This window comes from Prunus dulcis, chromosome 4 (genome assembly GCF_902201215.1).
Source record: "Prunus dulcis chromosome 4, ALMONDv2, whole genome shotgun sequence".
Classification (NCBI taxonomy): Eukaryota; Viridiplantae; Streptophyta; class Magnoliopsida; order Rosales; family Rosaceae; genus Prunus; species Prunus dulcis.
The window spans coordinates 9,007,829-9,019,830 of NC_047653.1; the positions used below are offsets into that span (position 1 = coordinate 9,007,829).

The 12,002-nt window shown below is 36.4% G+C and overlaps 2 protein-coding genes across 2 annotated transcripts; one reads left to right on the forward strand and one right to left on the reverse strand.

Annotated features, from left to right (window-relative positions):
* Positions 1-685: 685 nt before the first annotated feature.
* On the forward strand, positions 686-2,550 carry LOC117625279 (zinc finger MYM-type protein 1-like). Its single transcript, XM_034356867.1, has 3 exons — positions 686-1,616; positions 1,704-2,413; positions 2,533-2,550. The coding sequence occupies exons 1-3, from the start codon at positions 686-688 to the stop codon at positions 2,548-2,550; spliced, it is 1,659 nt and encodes a 552-aa protein (XP_034212758.1).
* A 3,586-nt stretch (positions 2,551-6,136) lies between these two features.
* On the reverse strand, positions 6,137-8,905 carry LOC117625280 (disease resistance protein RPM1-like). The gene has a single exon (XM_034356868.1). The coding sequence runs from the start codon at positions 8,903-8,905 to the stop codon at positions 6,137-6,139; it is 2,769 nt and encodes a 922-aa protein (XP_034212759.1).
* Positions 8,906-12,002: the final 3,097 nt, after the last annotated feature.

The window sequence follows — 12,002 nt, forward strand, 5'->3', positions numbered from 1 at the left end:
AACCTCCCAACCTTGGACAACCTCCATCAACTCTTCACCGGTGGCCCAGTGCCGATCACCACCACCTTCTACCGCCATCCGCCGCCCATTTTTTAAACTACAAGTAAGTAAGCATGGAAAATCTGATATTAATAATTATAGTGATAATATATATTGTTGATATTGATATTTTTTTTTTATGTAATGAAATTTATGGATATGAATCATATTGATTGATTGAGTTTATGCTTGATTGAGTTTATGCTTGAAATTTATGGATATGAATCATATTGATATTTTTTTTTTATGTAATTAAATTTATGGATATGAATCATAGTGATAATCATATTAATGTAGATTGATTGAGTTTATGCTTGATTGATAATATGAATTGATTGAGTATATTGAATATTGATTGCTATTTGATATGATAATTTGGTATATTGAATATTGATTGATATGGGTTTAGGGAGTATATTGAATATTGAGAGTGGGTTATTGAAATTTTCATATTCATATGATAATTTGGATAAAAATTAATGATTGATTGAATTAATTGATTTGTAGATTTATGGAACGATTCTTTAAAAGAAAATTATCTACGGATAGTTCTTCTCTGTCTAATCCGGGTAGTTCAAATGCAAGACCAATTGAAGTAGATGAGATCTTAGCTAATCTTCAAGCAGACCCTGGACTAAGAACTCGAATGGCGGATTATAGTCCTAATATTCTGGATGAGATCCGAAGGGCATATCTACAAAAGGGACCTTGTCAACCTAGAAGTTATAAATTCCCACAAACTAATCAATCAGGAATTAATAGACGCTTCATTGCTCATTGGTTTGATGATCATGATTGGTTGGAATATAGTATTGCTAAAGATGCTGCGTTTTGTCTTCATTGTTATCTCTTCAAATCTAATTTTGATCAAGTGGGTGGTGATGCATTCATTGGGGTAGGCTTCAATAATTGGAAGAAGGCGAAAGAAAGATTTAACCTTCATGTTGGACCGGTTGGTAGTGTTCACAACCAAGCTAGAGAAGTTGCTTACAATTTGATGCATCAAACTACACACATTGAAACAATTGTGATCAAGCAAACAAGCCAAGCTCGCACGGCTTATCGCACTTGCTTGAATGCATCACTTAAGTGCACTAGGTATTTGTTGCGGCAAGGGCTTTCTTTTCGTGGTCATGATGAAAGTGCACAATCAAGTAATAAAGGGAATTATTTAGAGCTCTTGCAATTTCTTGCGGATCATGATGAAAAAGTTAAGGCCGTTGTGTTGGAAAATGCTCCGGGAAATTTAAAGTTAATAGCTCCTTCAATTCAAAAAGATCTTGTCAATTCTTGTGCCAAAGAAACCATTGATCTTATCTTGAGTGATGTAAAAGATAGATATTTTTCAATAATGGTGGATGAAGCACGTGATGTTTCAATAAAGGAGCAAATGGCGATGGGGTTGCGTTATGTGAATGACAAAGGACAAATAATTGAAAGGTTTGTGGGGGTTCAACATGTAACCGACACTACTTCAAGTGCACTAAAGGAAGCAATTGATGAATTCTTTTCTTCCGCGAATTTGAGCTTTTCCAAGCTACGAGGACAAGGTTATGATGGAGCTAGCAATATGAGAGGTGAGTTCAATGGCCTTAAGACAAAGATTTTGAGAGAACAACCTTGTGCATTTTATGTTCATTGCTTTGCTCATCAACTTCAACTAGCTCTTGTTGCGGTAGCAAAGAAAAACATTGATGTCAACTCTTTTTTCACAACGGCTAATAGTTTGGTTAATGTTGTTGGAGCATCTTGTAAGCGTCGCGATGCACTTAGAGCACAATACCAAGAAGAGCTTGTGAGAGCTTTTGAAGATGATTGTCTTATAACGGGGCGGGGCTTAAATCAAGAAAGGACTCTCAAACGTGCCGGCGATACACGATGGAACTCACATTATGGTACGTTGATTAGTATCATTTCTATGTTCCCATCTGTGGTGAATGTGCTTCAAATGATTGTTGATGATAATCCTAATGATAGTTCGGGTGAAGCCTATAAGTTATGGAGAGAAATACAATCTTTTGAGTTTGTGTTTCACTTATTTGTAATGAAAGCTATATTGGGAATAACAAACACTTTGTCTCTAGCATTGCAAAAGAAAGATCAAGACATTGTGAGTGCAATGAATTTAGTGAAAACATGCAAGGAAAACCTGCAGTTGATGAGGGATAATGAGTTTGAAGAATTGGTTGAGCAAGCATCCTCGTTTTGTTACAAACATGATATTATAGTTCCTACCATGGATGAGGAATATGTAATTCGAGGGAGATCACGGCGTAATGCTCCAATGAAGACAAATTATCATCGTTATCGTGTGGAGATCTTTATTCATGTAATTGATGGGCAACTTGCGGAGTTAAATGATCGCTTCAACGAGGTAAGTACTGAGTTACTTACTTGTTTGGCATGCTTGAGTCCAAAAAATAACTTTGTGGCTTTTGACAAACGAAAGCTAGTTCGTCTTGCTCAATTTTATCCTTATGATTTTTCGGATAGAGACTTATTGATGCTTGAAGATCAACTTGGTGTTTATGTTCATCATATGCGTTCGAGTAGTGATTTTTCTCAATTGGAAGGGATTAGTAGTCTTGCGGAAAAAATGGTGGAGAAAGGAATGCATGAAATATTTCCTTTTGTGTATTTGCTTCTTACATTGGCTTTGGTTTTACCGGTTGCAACTGCATCAGTGGAGAGGGCATTTTCCGCTATGAATATTATTAAAAATCCACTTCGCAACAGAATGGGAGATCAATGGTTGAATGATAGCTTGATTGTTTACATTGAGAGAGATGTTTTCGCTTGTATTGATAACGAAATTATAATGCAACGTTTTCAGAATATGAAAACTCGTCGTGGACAATTGTAACTTGTATTATTGGTTTTGTTATGAATTATGAATGGAAGTACTATCTTTCTATCTTTTTAGCATTATTTTCTTTGTAGAAAAATTTCAGAACTTTTACACTAAGCCCCCTTGACTACATAATCCTGGATCCGCCACTGTTCTCAACTATATATATATTTGCGTCTGCCAAACTATCATATTAAAATCGAGATCGATGTCCTTGTTAGATTATTATTTCAATGGCGGCTTTGCAGTGGATGGTTGTTGCCTTCTGTATCAGATTATTTCAAATGGCCTTGCAAAGTTGCTCCGCAAAAATATGCATGCAACTTGCACACCAATAAATAGCTAATAAAGGGAGATTGAAAAGAAAAAGAATAATAAGCACATACGTTGGCACTTAAAAATTTAACGTGCTAGTGTATTCATTATTGAAGAAGATCCCAATCACGGTTGTGAATACAAGAATTTCGAGCATCTACATTTAGATATGGTGTATTTACTTAAGTTTCGCGATATTTAAATTATTCTAATAATCTAATAGTACAATATACGACTCTTCAATTTTTAATTTTTGACACCTACAACTCCGACTGCCACCCCGACCCCTATCCACCTTTCACCGTTGACAACTCTCTCTCTATCATGAATACAAAGACATCAACCAAATGATTTGGAGAGCAACTGGTCCTCTCATCGATATGCATATGGACCAGGACATTCCAGTTTTGTAGGTCAAGATTGAAGGCCCCGTCATAATTGCTCAGTCAGGCATCAATTTAGAGAAATGCATAGTTACAAATTCCTCAAATCCAAGCACAATAAGGAAAATATAGAGGATTGTGCAAATGAAGCTTCTAAAATGAGAGAGAGAGAGAGAGAGAGAGAGAGAGAGAGAGAGAGAGAGAGAGAGAGAGAGAAGATGTTAAAGAGGAGGGGAGGTTGGCTTGGCTATAAGGAGGGAAGGGATTGCCGTGAGTGGGGGTGGATCACGGTGGCTGATGATAGGTTTGTGCCTTTTCCTCTATTGATTTTTATAATAATAAAAAAATAAGGCTAAAAGTCACTTTTGATCCTTGTAGTTTGGCATTTCAACTACTTTTGACCTTGTAGTTTTAATTCCGTCAATTTTGACTATGTAGTTTCGTATTTGTAGCAATTCAAGGACAAGTTAATATTCCTACAATTTCTTTGACGGTGCAAGGGGCAATTTCATCAACTCAAAATCCTTGAGCATAAAAGTTCATTTGAAACTCCCCTAATTTCATATCAGGGCTTGAAATTGGTCATTTGGGTTTAGGGTTCTTCAAAAATTGGGATTAGTGGTTGAATTTCAAGCCCTAATATGAAATGGGGAGAATTTCATACAAGTTTTTACGCTCAAAGGCTTTGGGTTGACGAAATGGCAAAATTGACGAAATTGAAACTATATGGTCAAAAGTGATTAAAGTGTCAAACTACATGGACCAAAAATGACTTATGGGCAAAAAATAATAATAAAACACATTATTTAGCCTTTTAAAAACAAATAATAATTAGAGTTAACAGTGTTAGGGTTAAAGTTAATTAAATAGATAGGTGTCAAAAGTTAAAAATTGAAGTGTCGTAACTTGGACCATTAGATTATTAGAATGGTTTAGATGTCACGAAATGCAGGTAAATGCACTACATCTAAATATAGAGGCTCGCGATCCGTGAATACAATATTACTTAGTTGTGAATACATTTATGGCTGTTCAAACCTAATTCATGATCTAAATTTTGATTAGTAGTAAAAGATGCACTAAATCAGGATTTTTAGTTGAATGTGATATTTATTTTAAAGGAAAAAATGGGTAATAAAAAAGATAATGCTTGCCTCCTTTCTGCGAACCACAGTTTGACACATATGTAAAAATAATTCATCAAAAACTCAACAACAACAAAACTTACGCACACATGTCACACTATTATTAGCAAAAATGTATGAACTCCTATTTATATAATAAGGAGGAAAGTATTTTCCTAATAAAAATGCGATATGTCATTTTAAAAGGGGGCTTGATAACATCAGTCAATGAATGAATAACCACTTCGCTTTCTTAATTTTTATTTATTAGGTTGGGAGTCTATACAAGATTGGATCATAGACATTTTTTTGTCTTCTTTATTTGGCTAATTTGCTTCAACATGGCTTATAGGTAGAAAATATTTTTGCTCATACTATTTTAATCTAAGGTGTATCCTCATTATCACCACCATTCTTAATACTTTGACACTTGTTTATAGGCATGATTATGATTCCATAAATACAAAGTAAAGAGTTAACTATTGTTATGTTAATAAACACTAGTCAAGTGTTGAAAATAATGATATGGATACACCTTAGATTAAAATGGTGAGCAAAAATATTTCTTATGCGCGTTTACTTACTTGAAGTCTTCCTAACATTTATTAATTAATACATATATAGTAATAAATTATTGAAAAATGGTTGGTTGGTAGCCCTAGAGCTTTAGTTTTATTTCTTGTTCTTTTCCGATTTCATTTTCAAGAAAATTGAAATTTCTTGCCACCGCGGCGTACAGAGTACACCAGCTGTTCCATGCCATAAGATAAGACTGAATCTATATTGTTGAGTTGATCAACGTAGGCCAAGCTTCTTCTCATCTCAAGTGGGAGTGGCTATTGTTTTGGCTTTCCTTGTCAGACTATTATATCAATGGCGATTACCAATTGGGTTGCTGGCTTTCAACTGCAAACTGGCCCTCTGCAATTATATATGCAGGCAACTTGTACCCAACAGTAAATAGCTTACGTGATCATCTTTATTTGACATAAAAATTTGTTTTTCATATATAAGATACCTAATGTTTGATGCTCTTATTCTAGCAACTACCACTGCAACTAGCACAAAAGAATCTTGTGAGTTACATGACAAAAACAAACATTGAAGCAACTGTAAAATCTGGAGATCATAAACGTGACTTCGCTAAAACATTGCCTTAAAAAACCTCAAAATGAGGAAAATTCGGTCAAGGAAAAAGAGTGTCGCTGCACTTCCCAAAAGCAACCAAAAAGAGAGAAGGAAGGGGGGGAGGGGGGGAGGGAGGGGGGAGAGGGGAGAGGGAGGAGAACTACCCAACTCCCTATCTTTTTCCAGAAGTAAACCCAGCCAAGGAGGCATCCACCCAAAAGAACAAAGACGATACAACTATCAAATACATAGAGCTCAGTTGAATTATCCCACACATCTTATTGTACATGAACATGCCACTACATACCAGAAAGACTTGGGAATATTCCAGTGGAAGAGCGGATGACTGGAATATGCTGAACCGCTTGAAATGGTTCAGTATCCCTTCGGAGCTGAGCAATGAATTCAGTATGCATGTCATGGACACAGAGTTCCTCAAGTTTCGTAAGAACCTCTATGCCAACTGGAAGTAACGTCAGATTCTTACATTTGGACATGGTTAGCTTCTTAAGCACAGGCATTGCCCCATTCTCGACTATCATCAAATTTAGTTGATCAAGTTGTTGGATGCGTAATATCTTTAGCTTCTTGAACGTTTCCACTTGGAATTCCAACTTCTCCCCGGTATAATAGTCAACTAAATTGAGCTCCATCAGATTAGGCAAAGCTTGAAGGGCATAAAGTCGGTTGGCTTTAGCATCCAGCTTTGATTCCTTCAAGCTTATCTTCACAACACTGTAAAGTTGGGAAATCCACTGCGGCGTACGTTCGAGGCGCCCTTTCAAACAGATGCGTTGCAAAGAGAGAGGAAGGGATCCGATATGATCCAAATCAAGATTCTCCTCCTCTTTTGTTGACCTGACTTCAAGTGTTGAAAGGCTCACCATTTTCTCAACGGCGCAGCACAGCTCCTTTCCATGTTCTTCTTTGACATCTGTCAGCCCCAATTTTCTAAGACCAGTTAACTCTGCTAAGCTTTTTAGGATTGTTCTGTTGTTTCCCACCTTAATTAGTGACAGCTTCTGCAATTTGGGTAAATCTCCGATATTGCCTGAGGAAACCACATCCACTCCTTGGGCAGGTCCATCATCATCTTGATCACAGCCGCGGTTGACCAAAAGATGGCGCATATTGTGGAGCTCATAGATTTCTTTTGGTAATTCGATCACCTGGGTTCGCTTAAGATCCAACGTTTCTAACTGTGAAAGCTTCTTTATAGAACTTGGAACTGATTTGATTTTGGTTTTCCTCATACTTATGTACTTTAAGAGAGAGAGGCCAAGAATAGATTTGGGAAAGTCCTTCAAAGGAACACCTTCAAAATCTAAAACCCTTAAATATTTAAGGCGTTTAAGTACATTTCCAAGCTCGTCGTGTTGAGAGGAAAGCACTGTCGGCTGGCTAGAGCCAAACACTAGTAAGGTGCTTGTTCGATTCAAGTCTCTACACCCTCTTGACGAATTATTGATAGGAGCATAATGAGCAGAAAGGCGTCGAATTTTCTGACCTGAATGACTAGTACTAGTGCTGTTTGATTCCACGACATTAACGAAATTCTCTGCTTTTGAAATGACGAACTCGCGAACAAGGCTCGTAACTCGACAAGTCCTTACTTTCCCATCAATCTCCGTTGAATTCACGTCAACCAAATTTCTTCCAATCAGTTCATTCAGACAACCATCTGCAACCTCCTCCATTGTTTTTCCTCTTCTCGGGGTCACAAATCCTTCAGCTACCCACAAGCGAATAAGCCTCTCACACTTGATGGAGTAGTCTTCAGGAAACATGCTGAAATACAAGAAACAACTTTGTACATCGATTGGAAGGTCCCTGTAACTTGGATCCCAAACTTGTTCAATAATCGGAAGATTGTAAACAAGGCTATTATGGAACTTCTCCCACTCGAACAGAGTTTGTGGCTTCTTGGAAAGCAAAGTAGCCACAGCTGAAACTGCAAGGGGCAAGTATTCACACCTCTTGAGGATTTTTTCTGCGCAAACTTGAAGCTCCTCTGGACATTCGCCTTTATTTCCTTGAAATGCCTTCTTGCAGAACAGCTTGGTGACATCTTTCCATGATAACACTCTACTCAAATCATGAATATACTCGGCAGAATTTGCATGCAGAGAAGCTAAATTAGAGTCTCGAGCAGTTATGATTATTTTACTCCCAGGCAAACCTTTTGGCAGAGCAGTTACAATGCATCCCAAATCATGGTCGCTCCAAACATTATCTAAAACGACCACATACCTCTTTTGGTCCAGAAGTTTTCTCAATTTGTCCCGCGGATCTATTTCTTCATAATGATGACGATGTCCAACTGGTTCTTGCATTCGGTCCTCAAATTTGCTCAACATGCTTAGCAAGAGCTTTCGGCAATCAGAGGTGCGCGGAACATCAACAAAAGCATGACAATCAAAGAATCCTTGCACCCTTCTGCTCCCATAAACAATGTTTACAAGAGTGGTTTTGCCAGAGCCTCCAGGACCCACGATGGAAATCTTCAGAGGACTTGGATTATCTCCTTTCACCAACTGTTGGATGAGTATTTCTTTAGGCTCCTCGAAGCCCACAGTGTCCTCTTCTTCAATGACTTGGTGATAAACCAAATTATTATAAGTTTCTTCAGGTCTTGTGTTGGGAATTGGTGGGTCAAGAAGTGAATCTAGTGCTGGTAGTGAATCAAAAGTGCTTCTTCTTTCAATCTTTTTGAGCTTGTATGATAACTTCATGCTTGCTTTCAATACAGAGGGAAAATGTTTAACGTCGTGCGTCATCCGAGAGAATCTATTGCTGTGGAAGTGATGTGGAATCTCAGCCACAAACTTTCCAAGAGCATCCTCAATATCGTAAACTGTATCTTGGATCTCTTTTGCACGAATTCGAATCACTTGTGGGCCTTCATCAATCTGGTCTGATGGGTGTTCTGCAAGATAGGCTTTCATCCTCCTCAACATTTTCTGGGCTCTTTCAACATCTTCCTTGGCCTTGCTTGGACTTGGACGGTTGAGTTTTTCGATGAGGTTATTAACTAGCAGCATTGCTAGTGGAACAGCAAGTTCAGCCATTTCCACTGCCTAGCTAGTTAGGCTTTTTGGGTTGATTGGAATTATCAAGCCTGAAAGCTCATATAAATAGCCACATTCGGTGAGAGTGGGGAAACTGGGGAGGAAAGAGGGAATTACGGAGGGGAGAATGGTCTTGCCCATGCAACCCACCCTCCTCACTTGGTCTAAGAAATGTAATAAAGGCCACAATAATTAAGTACATGCATGCATGCGCATGGAACAACTAGATAACAAAAGGTCTTGGTCTTTTCCAATTTTTTCTCATCCTTTTTCTTTTCTTTTTTCTTTCGTGGTTGGATAGATGAAGAACATAGAAAAGAAAATTATGGTTTTCGTTTGTTTTTTCCGGCAACTTGTTTTCTGTGTTTGACAAATTCTACATTTTCAAGTAAAAGGTTCATGGAAATTTCTCATGTGACGCTACTTAAATTAGGCACGTCGTCGTCCAAAATATAAAGTTAGGATGTTTAATTACTCGTCCCATAATCCTTGATCACGTTCAAGCGAGATAAATGGAAAACTTAAGGATGGCATCAGGGCAGTACTCTTTGCTCCGACTGAGGCCTTCAAAATATTGTGCAAGGTAAAGCTGGAGTAGAATGCTATGTTATATAATGGGCCTAAGAAGTAAACCTTGGGCTGACTGGCGCCAATTCTCCACTCTTAACGGATCATGATTGATTTGGATTCACCTTGTCTTCTATTCATCTAATTAGCTGTGACAATGAGAGAACAAGAGATCAACTAAATTTTACAAATTTTGAACAAGAGATCAACTATATATATAGTCCTTTCTATTGAGGGATTCTTCAAATAATTTTATTTAAAGGACACTTTTTAGGATCCCTTACGAATTCTTTTTTCAATGATCGAAACCATCTATTTTTTAAGTCTGCATTCATAGATCATCCTTGCAAAAAATTTGACAAATCGGAAACCGTTTCAATATTCAATTGTGTCCTACAAAATAAACGAACACGATACTTCAAGAAAGTATTAAAATTTCAATAATTCAATTGAGTAGTCAAATGATATCGGATTTAAGTGATTTTTTGTATAGATGATCTTTGAATGAGTATCTACAAAATAGACGTTTGGATTAGTAAAATACAATACCAAGTGGGCTCTACAAGGGTATCTCTTAAATAAGCTTATTTGAGGCATCCTCAATGAGATCCCTCAATAAAATAATAAATAATAAAACTTAGATCTCCTAATTAAATCATTTGATATCACACATTTTACACTGACCTTGTTTGCATAAAAGATGAGTTGTTCGAGACGTGTGACCGTTTAAAGCACATGATTAAAAGTTTCAAAAAAGTTCGAAAATAAAGCTGAGACTTATCCTTTCCTCTTGTTAAAAACCCTATAAAATTGATCATATTCTCTTTTGTATCTTGGCTTTCGGTTGTGAATGAAATTTCATTTACTCATAAAGCATTGACAACCCTAAAAATACCTTAATATCCTTTTGGGTTATAATTTGGGTCTCCTTTTTCTTCATATGATATGGCACAACAAGAACACAATAATTCTAAAAATAGACCCAAGGGAAAATGACTTGTAAACCAATTATAACACTTCAACATGACAAGTTTATCACTCGAGAGAGAGAGAAAGAGAGAGCTAGCTTCACCAACTTCTTCTTCAACGCAAATGCTTCTTAGAAATTTCCAAAGCGAAAGTTGCACCACAAAAATATCCCACATGACAATGGACAGAGTCAAGGACCCAACCCAAGGTAGGTGGTCGGTACGAGCATAAGCCATCAATAAAACTCACATCAAAAATTCTATAAAAAAGAAAAAAGAAAAAAAGAAACCAAGTGATTAGCAAAGAAAGCAATTAGTGATAATGGAAGGTCGGCCCAAAAGTCGGCTTAGGGGTCAACACGCGGATCCACACGCGTCAAGAGGTGAGTGGTGGGGCGTATCTTTTGCTTTCATGCTGTTGGCAAGGACAGCCACGTGTCGCTCAGCCAACGGCCACGTGTTCTGGCGGCAGTTTAAGGCCGTTGGACTGTTACGTTTAGAAAGAAAATCTTTTTTTTTAGAAGATTTAGGAGCAAATCTTTGTTTGTCACTTTCCGTTTTATTTATTGCATGTCAATTTCCTTAATCAAAATCAAGAATATGACAACCCTAACGCTTTTTATTTTGCCTTCGATGTTTCCAAGTAGAAGACTTCAATTTGACTCTTCCATTCGTTTTTTTTTTTTATTACCAAGTTTTGTGAATACAGGCAATAGTTTAAAATTTCTCTCACAAACACATGACTATAATATTATGGGGATTTAAACTTAAGATCTATTGTTTGTAAATCAATATTCTTTTCAACTAAACTAGATTCCGTTGATTTTTTCTTATCAAATTAATACAAATTTTTTAGGCCTAGTTTTTCTACAACAAATAATTAAATATATGTAAATTGACCTGGTAAATAATTTAATAATATTTTACACACTTTTTGAACACAGAATGTGAACGGAAATGGGTGGTTGAGCTGGCTGAACATGATACGATGTTTTGTGTGACAAAGAAATTTTTTGTTTTGTTTTTGTTTTTATCTATTTTTGTGTGTTAATGAAACTTTATGTTTTTTCTTTATATTTTTGCCATAGTCATCCATTTCCATTGTATTTTAAAGTTCAAAGATATGTTTACCTTTTATTGTTTTTCAGTTGGCAATCAAATTCCTCTTAATAATATACCATCATATAGTAACCATTTCAGTTTTGACAATAATAGTTTAGGTTCAAGAAACCAACTTTTCAGGAGAGTGCTTTTGTACAAAGTTGGTTTTTTTTTTTTTTTTTTATCACTAGAGAAGTTGGATTCATATTCGGCACCTTAGTTATTTTGTACTTATTTTGTTTATCTAATCTATAAAAACACCGCTCGTTTATCAAATTGAATAAAAATGATCATTTGGGACACATATACTTGTTTCTTCTATTTATTAATATTTGCGACCTACTTTTTATATGTCGTTTTTTTCTCAAGTATTAATGAAATGTTCATTAAAAAAAATATATGTGAAAATGGGCCCATTAATTTTTTTTTAGGGAGCTAAATTCGGTTCATGTGATTATTAT